The sequence below is a fragment of the Nothobranchius furzeri genome, chromosome 10 (genome assembly GCF_043380555.1).
Source record: "Nothobranchius furzeri strain GRZ-AD chromosome 10, NfurGRZ-RIMD1, whole genome shotgun sequence".
Classification (NCBI taxonomy): domain Eukaryota; kingdom Metazoa; phylum Chordata; class Actinopteri; order Cyprinodontiformes; family Nothobranchiidae; genus Nothobranchius; species Nothobranchius furzeri.
The window spans coordinates 35,610,979-35,632,353 of NC_091750.1; the positions used below are offsets into that span (position 1 = coordinate 35,610,979).

The window sequence follows — 21,375 nt, forward strand, 5'->3', positions numbered from 1 at the left end:
CATAATTTCAATTACCCCCCCCCCCACACACACACACACACACACACACACGCAAAACACGAAAAGCACGAGTTCACCGATTAAAACCTCTATAGAATTGTAACATAGTGCTTTGTTAAACCTCATATAAAAAAACAGGAAAAGCATTATCGAAAAGAGAAGATAAATGTTAAAGTGGCTTGCCATAAAGGGGACGGACTCCCGCCTTCATTGGAACGCAGGAGTCACGTGTGTGATGCGCGTGCCCAGTGACAACCCAGGAAGTGGAGCAAGCACTCTGTCCTCGTGCAGCAGCAGAGCCGAGTGTGCACAAACCCACCCGATCGTTCTGGTCGGAATCCTGAATCAGATGTTTGTTTATGTTTGTTGACCATCACGTGGCCTGGATCAGAGGAGGGAATCTGACTGGGAGCAAAACGGAACCGAATCTTATTTGGAACTGAATCAGAATCCGGGTGAGGATCTGGAACGGAAACCAGGAGGATCTGCTGCGTGTTGTGAGTCGCGTTCTCTTTCTGTTCGGTTATTTTGGGTCCGATCCCAGTCCGCCATACTTCCGATGGGTTCGGCTCTGGTACTTACTGGTTTGTCTCCCTCTTGTCTGGTGGGGCGTGGAGAAAACTATAGAAATGCAGGTCATTTACCAAATCCTCCCAAGTTTGGTTGCGATAAGTGGCTGGTCAAAAGAAACATCAGCTCCTCTCCCCCTGACACACCAGATCGGAAGTTACGGTGTAACTATGGTTCTGTGAGTTCCTGGATGACTGCCAGTGGCAGTAAACAGAGTGGATGCATCAACTCGCGCTCTGCGCAGGTCGAGTACTAATGTAAACAAATTCACGCACGTGACACGTAGCGCACCTGGTCGCGAGTCTATAAATTACGCGCCGATAGCTACGTTCGGGTCTCCCGGGATCTTCTCGCCCGAGAAGTTCCGAGTGACCCCGGTGACTGGCAGTCATCCAGGAACTCACGGAACCATAGTTACACCTTACCCCGGCTTTCCACAGCAGCCGTCAGCAGCACGTTACTGCAGCAGCACGTCATAGCTGCTGATAGGAACGGCTGTGGTCAGCAGAACCTTTTCCACCGGATCCGTCAGCAGCGCGAGTCGGCCGCGTCTCAGGAGCAGCATGTCGCGGCCTTTACGCGCCGGTTCTATTTCCTACGCGCGACGCCTCTGAAACGGGTCAAGTTCGACATTTTTGGGGAAGGAAAGACAGGAAATCGGACGCGGTAATGGAGAGAAGCTCCCGAGATTTTCAGAATAAAGAACGTACTGTCTTCCGGTTGCTTTACTTTAAAAAATGTTACTAACTGTGCGGCCCGTGAGAAGTTATCACCTAGCTAGCGGTCTCCTTTGTTTTTCAGGTCCGTATTGGCGATTATAAAACGGACAAAACATAAAAACACAAACATTTTGGAGCCATGTTGTAGTTTTCTCCTGCTTGTTGTTGTGTTTACTGACAACGTCACTCGTGTGACTTCGTGCTCTGTCGGTGACAGCTGCTCCCCTGCTGATTCGCGTCTCGTGGGAAGGGCCAAGCAGCAGCTTACGCGAGCAAGACGTGCTGCTGCAGTAACGTGCTGCTGACGGCTCCCGTGGAAACCCGGGGTTTACTTCCGTTCTGTTTCGTTCCCTCCAGACTGCCAGTGGCAGTAAACAGAGTGGATGACTTATGCCAGAAGTGTCACGAGGAACACAAAACTCACCGTCACTCAGGAGGTAGCCGCCAGAGGCAGCACCGCCGAAGCGAGCGTGGACCCGTGGCCAACGTTGAGGCGGTAGAAGCGTGCAAACGTGCACGGAGTTGCCCAGGACGCCGCAGCACAGACATCCACCAGTGGCACACCTCTCATCACTGCACAGGATGTAGCAACACTCCTGGTGGAATGGCACACGATCCCAGGGGGACACACTGCACCCACTGCCGCATAAGCCATCGCAATGGCATCCACGACCCAATGCGACAGCCTATGCTTCGAAAGGGCCTGACCCCTGTTCACTCCTCCGTGACAGACAAACAGCTGGTTCGACTGCCGGACAGTGTTTGTGGCCACAATATTGAGCTGCAGTGCCCGGACCGGGCACAGCAAATTCGCCCGCTGTTGTTCCTCCGAATGAAATGGGGGAGGGAAATACGCCCCCAGCTCAATTGCGGCATTCACGTAGCCAGAGGGCAGAACCTTGGGAAGAAAGGCAACGTTGGGCCACAGCGTCACCCCTGACCCATCTGCCTTCCACCGCAGGCAGGCGGGGCTGATGTCCAGTGCGTGCAGCTCACTGACCCGTTTAGCCGACGTCACTGCCAAGAGAAAGGCGATTTTCACAGACACCACTGCCAACGGTGCGGTAGTCATTGGCTCAAAGGGTGGCCCACACAGGGCCTGCAGGACCAGGGGAAGGTCCCAAGCAGGTGCCGGCCTGCACAAGGCAGGACGCAACCTTCTCACGCCCCGCAGAAACTGGGTCACTAAACAGTGAGCCCCAATGCTCCTGCCATCCACCAAGAGGTGGTTGGCCGAAATAGCCGCCAGGTGAACCTTAAGGGTCGAGGCGGCCCGGCCCTTGTCAAACAGGTGCCGGAGGTACCGCAGAACCTCATGCAGGGAACAAGAACCAGGGTCCACGTCCCTGCCGGAACACCAGGTAGAGAGCCGCTACCAACAGCGAGCGTACGGGGCCCTTGTAGACGGAGCCCTGGCACTATCCAGCACCTGCTGGATGGAGGGCTCTAAGCCGACTGGGGGCTGCCTGCCCCCTTCAATGGCCACACCGTGAGCTGAAGATGATCTGGGGACGGATGCCAAATCCTCCCCTCCATCTGAGACAGGAGGTCCCGTCTCGCCGGCAACCGCCACGGCTCTCCGTTCAGCAGACTGAGAAGCAATGGAAACCAGAGCCTCATGGGCCAGTCTGGCGCCACCAGAAGGACCTCGTGTGACGAGTCCCTCACCCGATGGAGGGTTGGTAAGAGCAACGGAGAAGGTGGGAAAGCGTACAGACGAACCAACGGCCAGGCATTGGCGAGGGCGTCCATCCCCAGAGGGGCGTCGGCCTCTGCCAGGGAGAACCACAGAGGACAATGTGTGCTGCTCCTCGAGGCGAACAGATCCACCTGGGCCTCTCCGAACTGATGCCACACCCTCTGCACCACCTGAGGGTGCAACCTCCATTCCCCCGGGGGAAGACCCCGCCGGGACAGGCAATCCGCCACCGAGTTCCTCCACCCCGGAAGGTGCAGCGCCCTGACGGAGGCCAAGCGAGGGTAAGCCCAGGTCAGCAGCATCTGAGCCTACCTCAACGATCACAATGACCTGGTGCGATGGTTTATTCGGAACACCGCCGAGGTGCTGTCCATTCGGACGAGCAGGTGCTTGCTCCGCAGAATGGGCAAGAAGCGCCTCAGTGCCAAGTAGACTGTCTTCAATTCCAGGACATTGATGTGAAGCCGTGCCTGACGGGGGCTCCACAACCCCTGGACCGACCTGCACTGCCAATGCGCCCCCCACCCCCGGGGTGACGCATCCGTCGTGACCACCTCCCGTCTGGCGGGAACCGCGCCAAGCGGGACGCCGAGACTCAGGTTGGTGACATCGTCCCAACGACGCAAAAGAGCCACACAGCTGCTCATGACCTCCAGCTTGACCCGTCGGTGTCGCCGGGGATCCAGGCGGAAGCCGTTGAACCACCTCTGCAAGGGCCGAAGGTGGAGCAGCCCGAGAGGCACCAGTGCAGAAGCAGAGACCAGCATCCCCAACAGTCGAAGCCACACCTGGACCGGGGGTGCCGCCCGGAGCAAAGACCGAATACTGACTCTCCTCTGCTCGGTCAGCCTCGCCCGCATGGTCACAGAATCTATGGCAATGCCAATAAAATCCACCCGCTGAGTCGGAACCAGAGAACTCTTCTGCAGGTTCACCGTCATCCCCAGCGCCTCGACGTGGGCAAGGACCCTGGCCGTGGCCAGACCCACTTCGCGACACGACGGCGCACAAACTAGCCAGTCGTCGAGATATGGCAGGACCTTCAACCCCGCCCGACACAGGGGGCTCAAGGCTGCCTTCACGCACCGCGGGGGCAAGAGACAGGCCGAATGGCAGAACCAGAAACTGGTACACCCTCCCGAGGAAAGAAAACCACAGGTACTTCCTGTGCTCCGGATGGATCGGGACATGGAAGTATGCGTCCTTGAGATCTATGGTCGTAAACCACTTTCCCGGACAAACCACCTGAAGGACATCGCGAGTCCGAAGCATGCGGAAGGGCAGCACCTTCAGGAACCGATTGAGACCCCTGAGGTCCAGTACCGGCCGCAGGGGCCCGTCCTTCTTCGGCACCAAGAAATACGTTGAATAAAAGCCGTCTGCCTGTTAATGCGGCGGAACGACCTCTATGGCCCGTTTGTCCAGGAGAACATCTATTTCCTGCATCAGGATGCTGACCCGTGCAGGATCTGTGACCGAAGTCACCCTGACCCCTGAAGGGGGTGGGGGCCGACGGCGGAACTGCAACCTGTAGCCCTTGGACATGGTTCGAACCACCCAAGCGTCTCCGCATTGGGCCTCCCAGAGGGCCAGGTGCTATGGTGTAAATCTGCCCGCCGCCGGCCCACAGCCCTCAGGCCGTGTCCCAACGCCTGTTTGGGGCCCTGGGGGGGGCGGCGGCCCCTGTCCTGCCCCGAGGATTCCCGGGGCAGTGCCTGACCTGCCCCCGAGCGTCTCCAAGTCCCTGCCGCAGCCGCGGCCTGCTGGGTGACCTGCAAGGGGGCGGCCGGACGAAACCGGCGCCGAGGGTTCCGTGCCCCTCGTGGCCTGGACTGTGGCACGGGGAGGACCCCTGCCCCACTACGCCCACTCCAGGCCTCTGCGGCCTGTCTGGACTGCCGCCGACGTTCCAACGCCCTCTCAGCCTCGGGCCCGAACAACTGTCCCGGCACCACGGGCAGTCCGCGCAGGCTCTGTCGGCAGTCATCCGACACCGGGGCCTGCGCCAACCAGACCTGACGGCGAGCCACTACCAGTGTGCCCAACAACCGACCAAGCTCCCTGGACATCAGCCCAAACGCTTGCAGGGCTGTGTCGTTTGTATCGCCCAGTGCCATCCCCGCTGCGCCCGACTGCAGCATCTGGGACTGGGCTAGCAACAGCACCGACAGTGAATTGCTGGTGCGTGCCATCCGTGCCCCGATGTCGTAAGCCCGTCACAGTAAGCTGTCCGTCACCCGACACTGGGTGCTCTGACAGCGGACCCTGTCCCTCAATGCCTCATCCGGGGAGAGCACCAAAGAGGCAACGCAGTGGTCCACCGGGGGCATACGGTCCAACCCATAGGTTCCTGCCTCCCGCATCGATGCCAGGGTCCTGGCATCCCTACCATGGTGGGAGAGCTGTCTCGGGTCCCCCCAGCACCGCTGCAGCTCCTCCACAAAGGCCGGCGATGGTGGGACCTGAAACGGGGGCGCCGCCGGAGCCCGGTGGAAGAAGGGATTCCCTGCCAGACGGGCCACCGGCACGTCGTCCAGTCCAATCCTGGCCAGTGCTGCTCGCAGAATCGCCCGCAACTGACAGGGGTCCTCCGCCAGCTCCGAGCTTGCTGAGCTATGGAGGGACATCCCCGAGTCTCCGTGACCTCCCAGGCCTGGGGGCTCCACTACCAGCCCCTGACTACGGCCCGGAGAGGGCCCCTCCTCCTTGAGGGACTGAAACTCAGAATTTGAGGCCCTCACAGAAATCTGGTCGTCCGAGCCCCCCTCGTCCGGGGCTCTGGTCAGCAGTGCTTTGAGCTGTTCCACCTCCGCCCGCAGAGTGTCCACTTCCTGGCGAGAGGGGTGCGTCACACGCCGCTTCTTGCGCCTCGGGCTGCCGCGTTCCTCTGCCGGTCTATCCCTCTGTCTCCCGGAACACGGGTGAGGGATACCAGAGGGCGGAAGGTCTGACTCAAACAGGAGTCACTCCACTTGACGTAGCCTGTCCTCCCGCACGGCCAGCGGCAAAATGCTGCAGTTCATGCATGGGTCAGTCAGCGCCTCTCTGAGGTGACCGACGCCCAGGCACTTAGGACACAAGTCGTGGCCGTCCTCCACCTGGAGGGGAGCCCCACATGATGTACACGCCAACATCCCTACCGGTGTGGGAGACGCCAGCGACTCCACAGGAACCGAGCGAGGACTTCGAGGAAAACTGAAGAACGCGACTCAGTCCTGGAGTTGTAAAACAACACACGTGTGTGTGTCGGCTGGGTAATCTGAGCGTGCCGCCACCACGGTCAGAACGTCCAGCCCCACTTACCTGTAGCGCTCGCCAGCCGCACCCACCTCCCCTTTCCACAGGGGAAAACCTGCGACCGCCAGCGAGCCCTATCCGAGCCGCAGCGGCGACGAACGGCACCGGCCGCACCGCCCGCTCTCGGTAGCAAATGACAGATAACAGCGTCAGTCCACCGCCCCAGAGGGCTCGAAGGAGCCCTCCGACCACACGGTCCCGGGCAGGAAGACGCCAAGTAAAAACAGTACTCACCTCTCGACCGATAAGATCCGAATCACGGACTTACGGAGCGATTGACCAGCAAAGCACGCCAGGCCAACAGCGAGAAGATCAAAGAGACCCGAACGTAGCTATCGGCGCGTAATTTAGACTCGCGACCAGGTGCGCTACGTGTCACGTGCGTGACTTTGTTTACATTAGTACTCGACCTGCGCAGAGCGCGAGGAGATACATCCACTCTGTTTACTGCCACTGGCAGTCTGGAGGGAACGAAACAGAACCACTTTCATTTGTGCACGAAGAAAATAAACCCATGGAGGATGCAGTTGTGCAAGCAATAAATAATGCCTTCACTCACCCAGGAAGAGGGAGCACATACATGTGGATACTATCCATTGAGCTCGGAATTCAGCAAAGCTATTCCCTCAAAAAAAGGGTCTAATCCGGTCTCTGCTGTTTCAGGTTGTTGCCATGGCAGCCGTAGAGTTCTCAGCTTCCTCTAAGAAGATGAAGAAGAAGCGGGAGCTGGAGGGTCTGGTGGAATGTTCTGATCCGATCAACAGTGTAACTCCTGTGATGGTGAAGAAGAAGAAGAACAAGAAGCAAAAAAACTCTGAGGTGGAGGTGGAGAAGGTGGCGGAGGAGTTGAGCCTTCACCCCGATAAACTGATGCAAAGTCCAAGCAAGAAGAAGAAGAAAATAAGCTCGGAGGTGGAGGAGGAGTTGAGTCTTCACCCCGATGAACTGATGCAAAGTCCAAACAAGAAGAAGAAGAAAAGAAGCTCTGGGGTGGAGGAGGTGGAGGAGGAGTTGAGTCTTCACCCCGATGAACTGATGCAAAGTCCAAACAAGAAGAAGAAGAAAAGAAGCTCTGGGGTGGAGGAGGTGGAGGAGGAGTTGAGCCTTCACCCTGATGAACTGATAAAAAGTCAGAACAAGAAGAAGAAGAAGAAAAGAAGCTCGGAGGTGGAGGAGGAGTTGAGTCTTCACCCTGATGAACTGATGCAAAGTCCAAATAAGAAGAAGAAGAAAAGAAGCTCTGGGGTGGAGGAGGTGGAGGAGGAGTTGAGCCTTCACCCCGATGAACTGATAAAAAGTCATAAGAAGAAGAAGAAGAGAAGCTCTGGGGTGGAGGAGGTGGAGGAGGAGCTGAGTCTTCACCCTGATGGACGGATACCAAATCCAAACAAGAAGAAAAGACAAGATATGGAGTGTGTGGCGGAGGTGACACCACCAGATGAAAAGAAGAAGAAACCGATGACTGTCACCATGGCAACCGGCTCAAACCACAAAGCAGCCAGAAAGAAGAAGAAAAAAGATGTCAGCCTTAAACCGGAAGAAGAAAAGAAACGTAGGAAGAAGACAGGAAAGAAGAGACAGGGGAATGATCAAGATGAAGATGGTGAAGAACGGTAAGAGATGATTAAGGTCACTTATCTTCATGTACCTGCTGTGCCTCTGGAGGGAAGTAAAACATTTTCTTCCTCTGGTTTTGGTCTTCCAGCATCAACTGGATCCTTGTGGATCAGCTGCAGGAGTTTATTCCAGATGTGAAGACGCAAGCTTCTGATGTCATCAAGAGGATGCTGAAATACGACCTTCACCGCTTCCAGACCTTCCGAGAACAAGGTACCGGAAGAACCCCTTCAAAGGAGACATGTTGTAACGTTGTTACAGTTATCATAGTTCTATGGTGGCTACAAAACATGTTCATGAAGGTCTTCGTGTAAAATCCCTCTGGCATAAAGCCACGTCAGTGTTTAGCCCGGATCCTTCCAGGTTTACATAACCCTCACCCTCACCAGGCATCGACAGGGTATCCGCGGGTCCTTAAAGAGGCTTAAATGTGCTTTTCCAAATTTAAGGCCTTAAAAATGACAAATTTTCCTTAAATACAGTTTCCAAAGGTCTTAAATCACCAAAAACCCAATAAAAAATTATTTTATTACTATAAAATTTTTGTGAATTTCTAGTCTCAGCTTTTTTTGTGCATGATATTGGCGTAAGCGGAACCGTACACATTCAGCTGGTTGTGAAAGGGGGCTATTTTTAGATGAGCACATTAGCTGGTGAAGCTAGTGGGAGCTTGCACCATGGGGAAGTGCAAGTTTAATAACAACTGGATGGCTAATACCACGATCGTGGCGTGGTTAGCACCGCTTCCAGGCAATAGCTGGAAATTATAGCTTAAAATTAATTTAAAAAAAATAGCTTAAATTTGGTCAAAGTGGCCTTAAAAAGGGTATTAAAAAGTCTTAAATTTGGCTCCCTTAAACCCGCAGAAACCCTGATCGATGTTTGGCACTTACCTTATCGAAACTTCCAGCTCAAACTCAAGTTTACCAAAACGTGGTGTTCGAGTTTTGGCGATGGCTGAAGTTCACCTGTGTCGCTAACAAGCCTTTGAATAATTCCCACTTCTGCCTTGTGACAAAACAGGTATTCATGCTAGATGACCCGGTTCCGTTTAGCCAAGACTGTGCATCAGAAACTGGGTTAGTGGTCAGAACCCTGAGACTAAGAAGTAACATCCAGGTGTGGTAATGTTTGACTCCTCCCACAGGTGTGGCTCTGCGCTTTGGGAGGTACTCTAAGGAGGAGAATCGAAAAATCGTGGAAAATGTATCTGATTTCCTAGCGCTGACGGGTATCAGCTCAGCCACCGATCTTCTGTTTCCTCAACGGTTGCAAGAGAAGGGATTGGAGATTAAGAGGCTTAGAGCCCAACATCACTTCTTTGAGAGCATTGGTAGGTACACTCTGATACTGTCCATCATCCTGACAGGTTTTAGTTTTAGTTCATTATTTAAGTCAGACAGTAAGTCGGGATCGTTCCCGGTGAGAGTTGGACTCCGCCATAACCTTTATGGACAGGATTTCTAGGAGCAGCCGAGGTGGTGGCCTGAGGATCGGGTCTCTGCCTTTTGCAGATGATGTGGTCCTGTTGGCTTCATCGGGACGTGATCTTCAGCTCTCACTTGAGCGGATCGCAGCCGAGTGTGAAGCAGCTGGGATGAGAATCAGCTCCTCTAAATCCGAGACCATGGTTTTGAGTCGGACAAGGGTAGAATGCCTTCTCCGGATCAGGGAAGAGGTCCGGCACCAAGTGGAGGAATTTAAGTATCTAGGAGTCTTGTTCACGAGTGAGGGAAAGATGGATTGGGAGGTCAACAGATGGATAGGTGCTGTGTCTGCAGTTTTCTACGGTTGTCTGCAGGGTGGCTGGGCTCTCACTCAGAGACGAGATGAGACGCTCAGTCATCCGGAAGGGGCTCAGAGTAGACCTGCTGCACCCCCACATTGAGAGGAGCCAGTGGAGGTGGCTTCAGGCATCTAGTTAGGATGCCTCCTGGACGCCTCCGTGGTTAGGTTTTGCAGGTACGTCCAACCAGGAGGAGAGCCAAAGGAAGACCCAGGATACGTTGGAGGAACTGGGGGGTGTTTCTCAATGTGAAGGCGCCTGGCCTTACGAGGCGATGTCGTGCGAGGCCAGGCGCCTTGCTTACGAGGACACTGTCCTTCCTTGGTCAAAGAAAACAGTTAAATGGAACAGACTTGCATCACGTGACCGCGGCTTCCACGGCGGTCACGTAACGTCACGTGACACGGGAGATAACGTTATATTTTATACGTATTAGTTTCAGTATAAATATATAACGAGCCTTTTACTTTTTAAATTGTGTATATGTTTATTAAATTAAATATATAAGTGAGTTACCACCCGCTAGCCACCGAAGCTGCAACTACTAAGCTACTGACCAACCATAGATAACTTCTTTGGATCTAAAAAACATTTTAAATTAGCTGACTTACTTTTAAACTTGAAAATTGTCCCCGAAGTATCTGCCGGCTTCTGATCCACCGTCCTTTTGAAAATACTGCGGTGTATTCTGGGTAATTTTTGACCAAGGCTAGGTTACAAGACACCTCCCGGGTGTCCTCGCTGAGCTAGCTAAACGGCTAACAAACGGAGCACACATGCCTCGGTAGAACATGAACATTGGAACACGTCTTGGTGACTCCCGATGACGTGTCTCCTAGGCAACCGGGGCGGGGCCAAGACATCAAGGCAAGGTTCCTTGACATTGAGAAACACCCTAAGTCTCTTGGCTGGCCAGGGAACGCCTTGGAAGGAGCTGGCCCAAGTGGCTGGGGGGAGGGAATTCTGGGCCCCCCTGCTTAAGTTAACCAATAAAATCTGTTGGTTTGGGTCCGTTAGGACACACAAACCAACAGATTTCATCTTAAAAAAACTTCCCTGGAAGTCGGTCAAATTCACCTGCTGAAATCCCACCCACCGCTGTGACGGACGTAGGAGGAACCATAGAAACACGTGTTTATATACATATCTCAGGAGGAACGCTAACCAACCCCATGCGCCCTCACGGACACCTCAGGAAGACGTTGCTCTTTATCCCCCCCCCCCCCCGGGTGGCTTTGCTTTGTTCAAAGGAGCCAGCCTTTTGAACGGCTCCCATGAAAGAGCCATAAATCCCATCACTACTAGGGCTGTTGAAACTGTTAGGTGGGCGTTGCCCAGTGCTGCTGACATCACGGGGAAAATAGCCTGATGTCTCAGTTGAAACCCTTCCTTCACTTCCCGTCCTTATCTCTCTGCTCTTCATCTTCGGACTCTACAGCAGATGGAATCCCACGTCCCTGTGCCAGGGTCTACACTCGAGCCAGGAAGATGTTTGACAGCAGAAACTATCTGGGCAGGTGAGACTTCCAGCTTCTGCTCTGATCTGTGGTTGGACCGGGTGTGATGTTGTTTTCCTCCAGGTACTCCGAGAATGAGATGAAAGATCTCAGGAAGTTCCAGAAGCTCCATGGTAACAAATGGAAAGTCATTTCAGAGCTCATGGGCCGCAGCATGCTGTCACTGCAGAAACGCTTCGTTACCATGGGTAAGAGCTGACCACTGACATCGTGGCCTTACAACCTGAGCTTGTTATGTGACCCCGATGTTACGGTGTCTAGATGCAGAGACCGGTCAGTGGACAGAGGACGAAATGTCACGGCTAAAGGAGGCAGTCAAGGATTACCTGGAGTCTCTGGTCCCTCGAGGTTCTCCTAATACTGCGTTGACCCTGGACCAGCTGTGCAAAAACCTACCCTGGAAAGACATCAGTCTGAAGGTCCAGACTCGGTCCTGGGTCCAGTGTCGCGTCAAATGGTCAGTGTCCTGGTTGTGTTGAGTTCTGCCCTGATTCTGAATGAAACGTACCACCTCAGTCCTGGAACTGTGGACAGTTAGGGTTCCAGTACTAAATCACTTTAAAGTACCCATCAAGATAAGCAGTTGTTCTCATGCTCCTCTGCTTCACTGTGGGGTGAGTGGTGAGAGGAGTTAAATGCCCGCTCTATGACCGGAGGGTTGCAGGTTCAAGCCCTGCCCAGTCTGTTGCAGTTGATGTGTTCTTGGGCTAGACACGTCCTCCTCCTAATGCTCTGGGGTCTCATTTATAAAACTGCGTAGGATTATTATTAAATCGTACTTAAGCTTGGCAAAATAATGTACTTAGCCAAGTAACTGATGCAGCTGGTAGTCATAATTGTATTCTCAGCAGCAGCACTGCAGGTGTAGCCTGGCAAGCCAGACTAAATAAATGTATTATTTAGTCTGGCCACGCTCCATTGACGGCTCTCGGTTGTGGGGCGGGTTCTTCCGTTGTCTTTCAAATGATCTCCGCATTCCACTGGACAATGAATGACTATGTTTACATGCAGCCAATATCTGGGTTATGATCGGGTTAAGGTCGGTATTCGGGTTTCTGAGTTGATCAGAATAACCCGTTTACAAGCATAAATAGAAAGAGTTAGGGCTGCTCGATTATGGCAAAAATAATAATCACGATTATGGTGACTGAAATTGAGATCACGATTATTTAGGACGATTTTTCAATTTATGTTGATTTTATTTGTTTTTATTCAGTCATAAAATTGCTCAGGGCACAATCAGGACAAAAATAAGAAACAAGATGATCACTAAAATAACTCCTGATTCCCAGTATAAAAAGACCAATATACTTATAGCTCATAGTTTATGACCCAAGGTCTATAGACCTTAGTTTAACTCATTTAAGTCTAACAGTACAGACCCAAATACCAATATCTTGCAAATACTGACAGCAAGAATTATACAGTGGCATTTATAACAAATACATGCAAATAAATTGATGTTCACAAAATGTTGCATAATACGTATTTAGTCGTGTCAATGTGCTGCTGGAGAGTGCACTAGCACCGTGTCCTCAGAGAGATTAGTTATTATTTATCAGCGTGAGGAACTTATTTCTACCTTATTTATAAACTATTTATTTACAAGTCCATCAATTAATGTAATAATTGTCCCAACCACAGCTGCACCCCCCACCCCCCAACCCGGTCTCACAGCAATCAGGGCAAGCTGCTCGTGTGTTTAGCACGCTGCACGCGCACATTTAGCCGTTTTAGTGGCTCAGGAGTCCGCAGGTGCGGTGTGTGTGTCACTCACTCTGGTTAATCCAACAGGGAGCCGGCTCCGAGAGCTGTCTTTAGCGACCGACACATCACTACATCATTCCCTTTCCTAATGTCCTGAAGAACGGTCCGGAGAGCAGGCGGAGTGTTTAGCTAACCTGCAGGAAATGTCGACGACAGTTATCCAGAAAGTAGCTAAGGGTTACCAGAGATGTTTCTGAGGTGTTCGCTAGGTACTTTTAAGTTAAAAAGTCAAGAAGGGGGTCTGAAAAGCTGCTAGAAATAGCGTCACAGTCACTAAGTTGGCAACACTGTGGGAGGAGCGCTTCATTTGCTACTCGGCGCAGCGCAGGCGGGAGGAGCAAATAATCGGCTTGTTTTGTTTTTTATAATCGTTCAAAACTCAGATCGTAATCGTGATTAAAATTCGATTAATTGAGCAGCCCTAGAAAGAGTTACCCGTAACTTGCATAACCCGATGTAAATGTGGACGTTGGGGTAGCGTCAGGACGTATGGACTACGTCCAGACGCAATATGCATCATTTCCGGTTCTTCTTGTTCCGGTAGCCGTGAAAACAACAACATGTTTCCCAGTTCGGAAGAGATAGCGACCGCGTTTGTTTGCGCTTTAGTTTCCTCGTCACTCCAAAAGTGTGGTGCTGTGCCGCGACTCGCCATGTTGCTCCCAACTTGTTGTTTACTTCCGGTGTTCTGGCGCATACAAGACGTCTCGCTACTCAAAAGACCAAGATTCCTTGCGAACAGAGCATGCGCAGAACACACGCTTTGATGGGGATATCCCGGTATGTGTTTACACGACCAAACATTCGGGTTAGAAAAGGGTTACCCCAGGTGTAGTAACCGGGTTATTTTTAAAAACCCGGTTATGAGCATATCCGGGGTTTTGGCGGTGTTTACAAGGACCTGCGGAACCGGGTTATTGTGAATATTCGGGTTTTAAAAGGGTTACTGGTGGCTGCATGTGAACGCACTGAATGTGACATACTCTTGTTTCACTCTGTTGCATCATCCCACCCATCAGGCATACAGAGTGCCCTGATTGGCCCACAAAGCGGATAAAGCTCTGTGATTTGTTCACCAAGCAGATAGAGCACTATGATTGGCCCACCATTATGGACCAATCACAGCTTTTTATGTGTTTGAAACCATCTAGAGAGTTGTGATTGGCTAGCCAGAATGCTGTTAGGAGCTGTGGAGGTTCCAATGGAGCGTGCCTAGACCAAACTTTGCAAAGCAAGAATTTGGTCTAGTTCACTAGGCTACTGCAGGTGCTCTCCATGTCCAGAATGTGCATAAGCTAGGTCCTTAGTCAACTTAAAGTTGCGCACATTTTTCTGCTACGTATTTTTTTTTATGAGTTCCAAAGTTTGCGTGGAAAGTTGCTTACGCAGTTTTCCGACACCGTTTTGTGTGTAAGCCAGCTTTATAAATGAGACCCCTGGTGGTGGTCGGAAGGACCAGTGGTGCCTGTACTCGGCAGCCTGACTTCCATCAGTGCGCTCCAGGGCAGTTATGGTTATATAATGGCTAATCACTACCAGCTTGTGAATGTGCGTGTGAATGACTGGTTGTGTTGTGAAGTACTTTGGGGGGTTGTAGAACCCTATAAGGCATTATAGAAAGACAGGGCATTAACCTTTCAGGAAAACTGCCTAACCCCAATGATGGTGATGGTGGTGGTGATGAAGAAGGTGATGTTGTTGATGATAGAGATGATTAGGGCTGCACAATATATCGAAAAATTATCGTCATCGGGATAACAGGACGTGCGATAGGCCCATCGCAAAGCACGTCAAAAACGACGATAAATGTTAGGTTCAACATTTCCATCCGTGTCGTACATCAACTTTTTGTAAACCAGATCTGTTTTTTACGCGGAAGTATTATTTGACCAATCAAATGTAGCCCATCTGATATGCAGCCAATCAGATGGGTCAGTTCACGTAATACGCCCGCACCCTATGTAGATCCTTACCCCAAAATTCCACTATCTCCGCTCCGCCCCCGCCCTCCGCTGCCGCTCACTTCCGAACTCAAATCATACTGGTACCCGCTCTACAACGGCTCCGCTCCGGTGCGGAGACCTGAGGTGGGCAAACAGGCATGCGCAGGATTTTCGAGATCTTGCGATACAGTCCGAGCAATAAACGCGGAAGTTAGATCCAAACACCCGTTGTGTGGGAGAAGCATCGGCATGAGCTGTTTAATCTGCCCATCATTTGTGTTGAGAGATCAGCAGTGTTTGGATCAACAAAGTGTGACTACTTTGATAGTGGAAACTGTATTTATGGCTTATTTTTGTGCATTTAAACTTCAGCCACCATTGATAGTTGTTAAAAGTTGTTAAACCTGTGCAAATGAAACAAAAAACGCCTTTTGTTTATCGATTTATTGTGAAAAAACGGAAGCTGTGCTTGCTCCTTTTCCTGTTGGGCGGTTGTGGTTTCTGTCCATTGACTGCAGAGGTGCTCCGGCATCTGGCAAAAATAGGATCAATCCTATTTTTGCCGGATGGCGGAACGTGCGCCGCACGGCCGCAGTAGTGGAACAGCTCTGATTGACTACAACGGGACCGATTTTGCTGCGGAGTTCGTGTCGGAGCGGAGCGGAGATAGTGGAATTTTTGGGGTTAATCATTTTTCCCGGGTTGACTCCGACACGTGCCGGTGAACCAACCCAACTTCATGTCGCTAGTGTTCCACCGGATGGTGATGTTAGCTCAAGGCTCCGGTTAGCTTCCAGCTAAAAGGCTACAGCACTCTCCTCCCAGTCCCACTCTGCTAAAGAGGGCCTGGAAAAGTTCCCCCACACATCAAAGTGATTTTTCATTAATGAGCTTTTATAACCTTGTTTATCAGGATAGTTGATTTGCTGCTGCACACAAACTGTCAGTCAGAAGCTCTGCTAGCCGGTTATCTTAAGAGGAGCTAGTTCAGTTTGTTAGCTTGTTATCAGAATCATAGTTGCAGTTTCATCATCTGAGCTGCTTTTTAAGATCTTGGTAAACTTGTTCAATTTGGGGTTAAAAACAAACGTTTTCATATATTTTCCATGTAGTTTTTTTTGCCAGTTCCTCTTCTGAAAGGTAGACAATTGTTTTTCTCTTTCCCTCAGAAAATCTTAATATTCTCCTAGTTTGGCCCAGCACAGTTCACTTCCCAGTTACAGCAACAGCCTTATATCATAACCACATAAGTGGAGAAAATGTTCAGTAGCAATGAGAGAATTTGCTGTTGCATTTAAGTGACGTTAACTATTATTTAACATTTAAACTTATTTTCTGATTTATTTTATTTATTCTAAAAACCCTGGTACGGGATGTTTTTCTGTATTTGGAGCATCAGAAAAAGTTTCATGGTGGAGGTGATGTTTTAAAGTCACTGAGAAACTGCATGCTGCAGTTTGTTGTTTTGCTGCTAATACAGTAGCAGCTGCACCTGCTAATACAGTAGCAGGTGCAGCTGCTAATGCAGTAGCAGGTGCAGCTGCTAATGCAGTAGCAGGTGCAGCTGCTAACACAGTAGCTGGTGCAGCTGCTAATGCAGTAGCGGGTGCAGCTGCTAATACAGTAGCAGGTGCAGCTGCTAATACAGTAGCAGGTGCAGCTGCTAATGCAGTAGCGGGTGCAGCTGCTAATACAGTAGCGGGTGCACCTGCTAATACAGTAGCGGGTGCAGCTGCTAATACAGTAGCGGGTGCAGCTGCTAATACAGTAGCGGGTGCAGCTGCTAATACAGTAGCGGGTGCAGCTGCTAATGCAGTAGCGGGTGCAGCTGCTAATACAGTAGCGGGTGCAGCTGCTAATGCAGTAGCGGGTGCAGCTGCTAATGCAGTAGCGGGTGCAGCTGCTAATACAGTAGCGGGTGCAGCTGCTAATGCAGTAGCGGGTGCAGCTGCTAATGCAGTAGCGGGTGCAGCTGCTAATGCAGTAGCGGGTGCAACTGCTAATGCAGTAGCGGGTGCACCTGCTAATACAGTAGCGGGTGCAGCTGCTAATACAGTAGCGGGTGCAGCTGCTAATACAGTAGCGGGTGCAGCTGCTAATACAGTAGCGGGTGCAGCTGCTAATACAGTAGCGGGTGCAGCTGCTAATACAGTAGCGGGTGCAGCTGCTAATACAGTAGCGGGTGCAGCTGCTAATACAGTAGCGGGTGCAGCTGCTAATGCAGTAGCGGGTGCAGCTGCTAATACAGTAGCGGGTGCAGCTGCTAATGCAGTAGCGGGTGCAGCTGCTAATACAGTAGCGGGTGCAGCTGCTAATGCAGTAGCGGGTGCAGCTGCTAATCCAGTAGCGGGTGCAGCTGCTAATACAGTAGCGGGTGCAGCTGCTAATACAGTAGCGGGTGCAGCTGCTAATACAGTAGCGGGTGCAGCTGCTAATACAGTAGCGGGTGCAGCTGCTAATACAGTAGCGGGTGCAGCTGCTAATACAGTAGCGGGTGCAGCTGCTAATACAGTAGCGGGTGCAGCTGCTAATACAGTAGCGGGTGCAGCTGCTAATGCAGTAGCGGGTGCAGCTGCTAATACAGTAGCGGGTGCAGCTGCTAATACAGTAGCGGGTGCAGCTGCTAATACAGTAGCGGGTGCAGCTGCTAATGCAGTAGCGGGTGCAGCTGCTAATGCAGTAGCGGGTGCAGCTGCTAATACAGTAGCAGGTGCAGCTGCTAATACAGTAGCGGGTGCAGCTGCTAATGCAGTAGCGGGTGCAGCTGCTAATACAGTAGCGGGTGCAGCTGCTAATGCAGTAGCGGGTGCAGCTGCTAATACAGTAGCAGGTGCAGCTGCTAATACAGTAGCAGGTGCACCTGCTAATACAGTAGCGGGTGCAGCTGCTAATACAGTAGCGGGTGCTGCTGCTAATACAGTAGCGGGTGCAGCTGCTAATACAGTAGCGGGTGCAGCTGCTAATACAGTAGCAGGTGCAGCTGCTAATACAGTAGCGGGTGCAGCTGCTAATACAGTAGCGGGTGCAGCTGCTAATACAGTAGCGGGTGCAGCTGCTAATACAGTAGCGGGTGCAGCTGCTAATACAGTAGCAGGTGCAGCTGCTAATACAGTAGCGGGTGCAGCTGCTAATACAGTAGCAGGTGCAGCTGCTAATACAGTAGCGGGTGCAGCTGCTAATGCAGTAGCAGGTGCAGCTGCTAATGCAGTAGCAGGTGCAGCTGCACATTATTGCAATAAAAATGTTATGTTGTAATGGAATTCATGCATTAGTTTTTGTTTGCTTTGAACCCAGAGCAGACGTCACACGCCAGACGACATCAACACTGCATACTTAAGTATTTGTTCATTTATCGTGAGTAATATCGATATCGCAATATTAAGCACTGTTATCGAATATCGCAGGTTTTCCTAATATCGTGCAGCCCTAGAGATGATGATGATGATGATGATGATGATGGAGGTGATGATGATGATGGTGATGGAGATAATGATGATGATGATGGAGGGAATGATGATGGAGATAATGATGATTGAGGTAATGATGATGATGATGATGATGATGGAGATGATGATAATGGAGGTGATGATGATGGAGATAATGATGATGATGGAGGTGATGATGGTGATGTTGGAGATAATGATGATGATGATGGAGATGATGATAATGGAGGTGATGATGTTGGAGATAATGATGTGATGGAGATAATGATAATGGTGATGGTGATGATGGAGATAATAATGATGATGATGGAAGTAATGATGATGTCGTTGATGATGATGTTGATGATGGAGGTGATGATGGTGATGTTGTTGATGATGATGATGATGATGGAGATAATGATGATGATGGTGGAGGTGATGATGGTGATGTTGTTGATGATGGAGATAATAATGATGATGATGGAGGTGATGATGATGATGGAAGTAATGATGATGATGGTGGAGGTGATGATGATGATGGAAGTAATGATGATGATGGTGGAGGTGATGATGGAGATAATAATGATGATGATGGAAGTAATGATGATGTCGTTGATGATGATGTTGATGATGGAGGTGATGATGGTGATGTTGTTGATGATGATGATGATGATGATGGAGATAATGATGATGATGGTGGAGGTGATGATGGTGATGTTGTTGATGATGATGATGATGATGGAGATAATGATGATGATGGTGGAGGTGATGATGGTGATGTTGTTGATGATGGAGATAATAATGATGATGATGGAAGTAATGATGATGTCGTTGATGATGATGATGGTGATGTTGTTGATGATGATGATGATGGAGATAATAATGATGATGATGATGGAGATAATGATGATGTCGTTGATGATGCTGTTGATGATGGAGGTGATGATGATGATGATGTCATTGATGATGATGATGTTGATGATGGAGGTGATGATGATGTCGTTGATGATGAAGGTGATGATGATGATGGTGGCGCTCTGTGTGTGTTTCAGGTTCATCTTCTTGAAACATCGAATGACTGGAAACTTCTCTAACAGAGGACCTGAAAGCTTTCGTGCCAAGATCTGCCTCATCAACACGTAAGATCACATGACACTCCTACAGTCTGACCCTCACAAGCCCTGGACCAGAACCAAAACAAGATGAGTTTTGATTTTTATTGGGTTCAAAGGTCACTCATCAGTTGTTCAGCCTTCAGACACAAATCATATATTTTGTACAAACTGACGAAATATTTCTATGAGGTGTGTTTATATAATGGCTGGGCCCCATCCGTCATCTGAAACAATAACCGTTAAAGCAGTGTTTCCCAACCCTGGTCCTCAGGGCACACCGACCTGCATGTTTTCCATGTTTAGAAGGGCGACATGGAAAACATACCGGACAGCGCGCCTGGAGGACCAGGGTTGGGAAACACTGCTTTAAAGAACCCGTGCTGCTGTTGGGGGAGGGGGGTAGGGTTAGCCCTGCAGCTGCAGGTCGCAGCTACGACTGGATGCCTTTCATCACCTGCCGATGGAGGAGAAAAGTGGATGGTGTGTGTGTGTGTGTGTGTGTAACCAATGTTTGAAGACCTGCAGCTAATTTACTGACGGAGTAAATGCTATCGGATCAGAACCACATTCAGATACTGGCCACCCCGAAGCTTGGTTTATGCTTGACACGTCTGCGAGGTCCGCACGGCAAACTTGCATCATTTTAACAACCACGTCCCTCCACCGCGCCTCCGCACGGCCCAAAATTTCCGCACCGCACACCTAGGAAATTTTCTAACCACGCGGACGGTCGTACGCGGAAAAACATGGCGGACTGGCAAGAACTAGTATGGCAGAGGTTCGTAAATACAGACATTTGTATGATTCAGCTCTCAGAGATCATCGTGATCAACATGTTGTTAATAATTCTTGGAGAGAAATAGCTCGCACTGTCGGAAAAGACGAGGACACTGTTAAAAATGCTGGAATGCCATGTTGTAAACAGTATTTTCTACTTCTACTATGGTGTAGTGTTGGATGCATGCCGTAGAGCTCCATGCTGCCCCCTACAGTTTGGGAGAATATTGGCTCACCGCAGAGACGAGCCGCATGAACCATAAACGCTGCGAGTTGTGAAGCGCGTTCCATCCGCGAGCCGCATCACCAAGCGGAAAGTAAACGCGTCAAGCATAAACCAAGCTTAAGAGTGGTTAGGGGCACATCCAGAACCTGGTCCTGGGTCAGCCTGCTATACGAGTCCTGCTGACCCCTTCTCCTTCCTCTCTCAGGTTGTACAACATGGATGTGGATGACCCTGTTGACATCGACTGGGATGAAGTCGCTCAGGCTGTCGGGTGAGGCCAGCGGTCAAGTCCCAACAGCTGTTTCAGCTGGATGTAAGCACAGTGCTCCCCGTGCTGATGGTAGTTGTGTTCTGCTGCAGGAGGGCCACCCCTTTCTCTGTCCAACAGATGTTCACCACCCTGAAGCGTCACAGAGTTCCGAACTGGTCCCGTTTATCCTACGCAGGTGAGTGCTAGCTTGAACGCTTATGCAGTTCTCAGCAGGCTGAGCCATGACTGGTGTTGTCAGCTGTTCCTGACGTGCCTTCTCTTCCTCCTCACTACGGCTCCCACATGTCCTCAGACATCATTGACTACCTGAAGTGTCATGAGGTTCCTTACTTAACAAGCAAATTAAAAATCTGGGATGAGAGGGCGGAGCTACAAGTGCAACAGGGAGAGAACAGGTACTATGTGAGTGACATCTTCGACGAGGATTGTGACAGCTGACAAAATGGACATCTGCTACAAAAACTGACAGGCCCCGCCCAGCTGAGTTCTCCGACCTTGAACAGGATGTGAATATGCTTTTATTTTGAAGATTTCTGTAAAATGATGCATTATTGAATCTGTAAACAGATTATTTTTAAACTGAAATAAAGTGAGCTTGATGCTTTGAACCCATTTGCGTCCATCTGACAACAAACATCGTTTCAATGTC

At 50.7% G+C, this 21,375-nt stretch overlaps 1 protein-coding gene across 2 annotated transcripts; it reads left to right on the plus strand.

The window, feature by feature from the left end:
* Window positions 1-256: 256 nt before the first annotated feature.
* Window positions 257-21,334, plus strand: LOC107386304 (transcription termination factor 1). 2 transcript variants are annotated; one of them, XM_054730310.2, is made up of 11 exons: window positions 257-497; window positions 6,949-7,898; window positions 7,991-8,115; window positions 9,050-9,235; window positions 11,127-11,205; window positions 11,269-11,393; window positions 11,467-11,662; window positions 19,390-19,476; window positions 20,661-20,726; window positions 20,816-20,901; window positions 21,019-21,334. In XM_054730310.2, exons 2-11 carry the CDS (start codon window positions 6,958-6,960, stop codon window positions 21,162-21,164), a joined length of 2,037 nt encoding a protein of 678 aa, XP_054586285.2. In that variant the 5' UTR covers window positions 257-497; window positions 6,949-6,957; the 3' UTR covers window positions 21,165-21,334. The 2 variants fall into 2 exon arrangements, with proteins under 2 accessions (XP_054586285.2, XP_054586286.2); XM_054730311.2 differs by having other exon boundaries at window positions 257-455.
* Window positions 21,335-21,375: the final 41 nt, after the last annotated feature.

What these genes read in the sequence shown, in the direction of transcription:
- LOC107386304 (XM_054730310.2), top strand. Translation starts at nt 6,958, where the DNA reads ATGGCAGCCGTAGAGTTCTCAGCTTCCTCTAAGAAGATGAAGAAGAAG. An exon ending in GATGAAGATGGTGAAGAACG is followed by an intron (nt 7,899 to 7,990) that starts GTAAGAGATGAT and finishes TTGGTCTTCCAG; the next exon opens with CATCAACTGGATCCTTGTGG. An exon ending in GTCCCGTTTATCCTACGCAG is followed by an intron (nt 20,902 to 21,018) that starts GTGAGTGCTAGC and finishes ACATGTCCTCAG; the next exon opens with ACATCATTGACTACCTGAAG.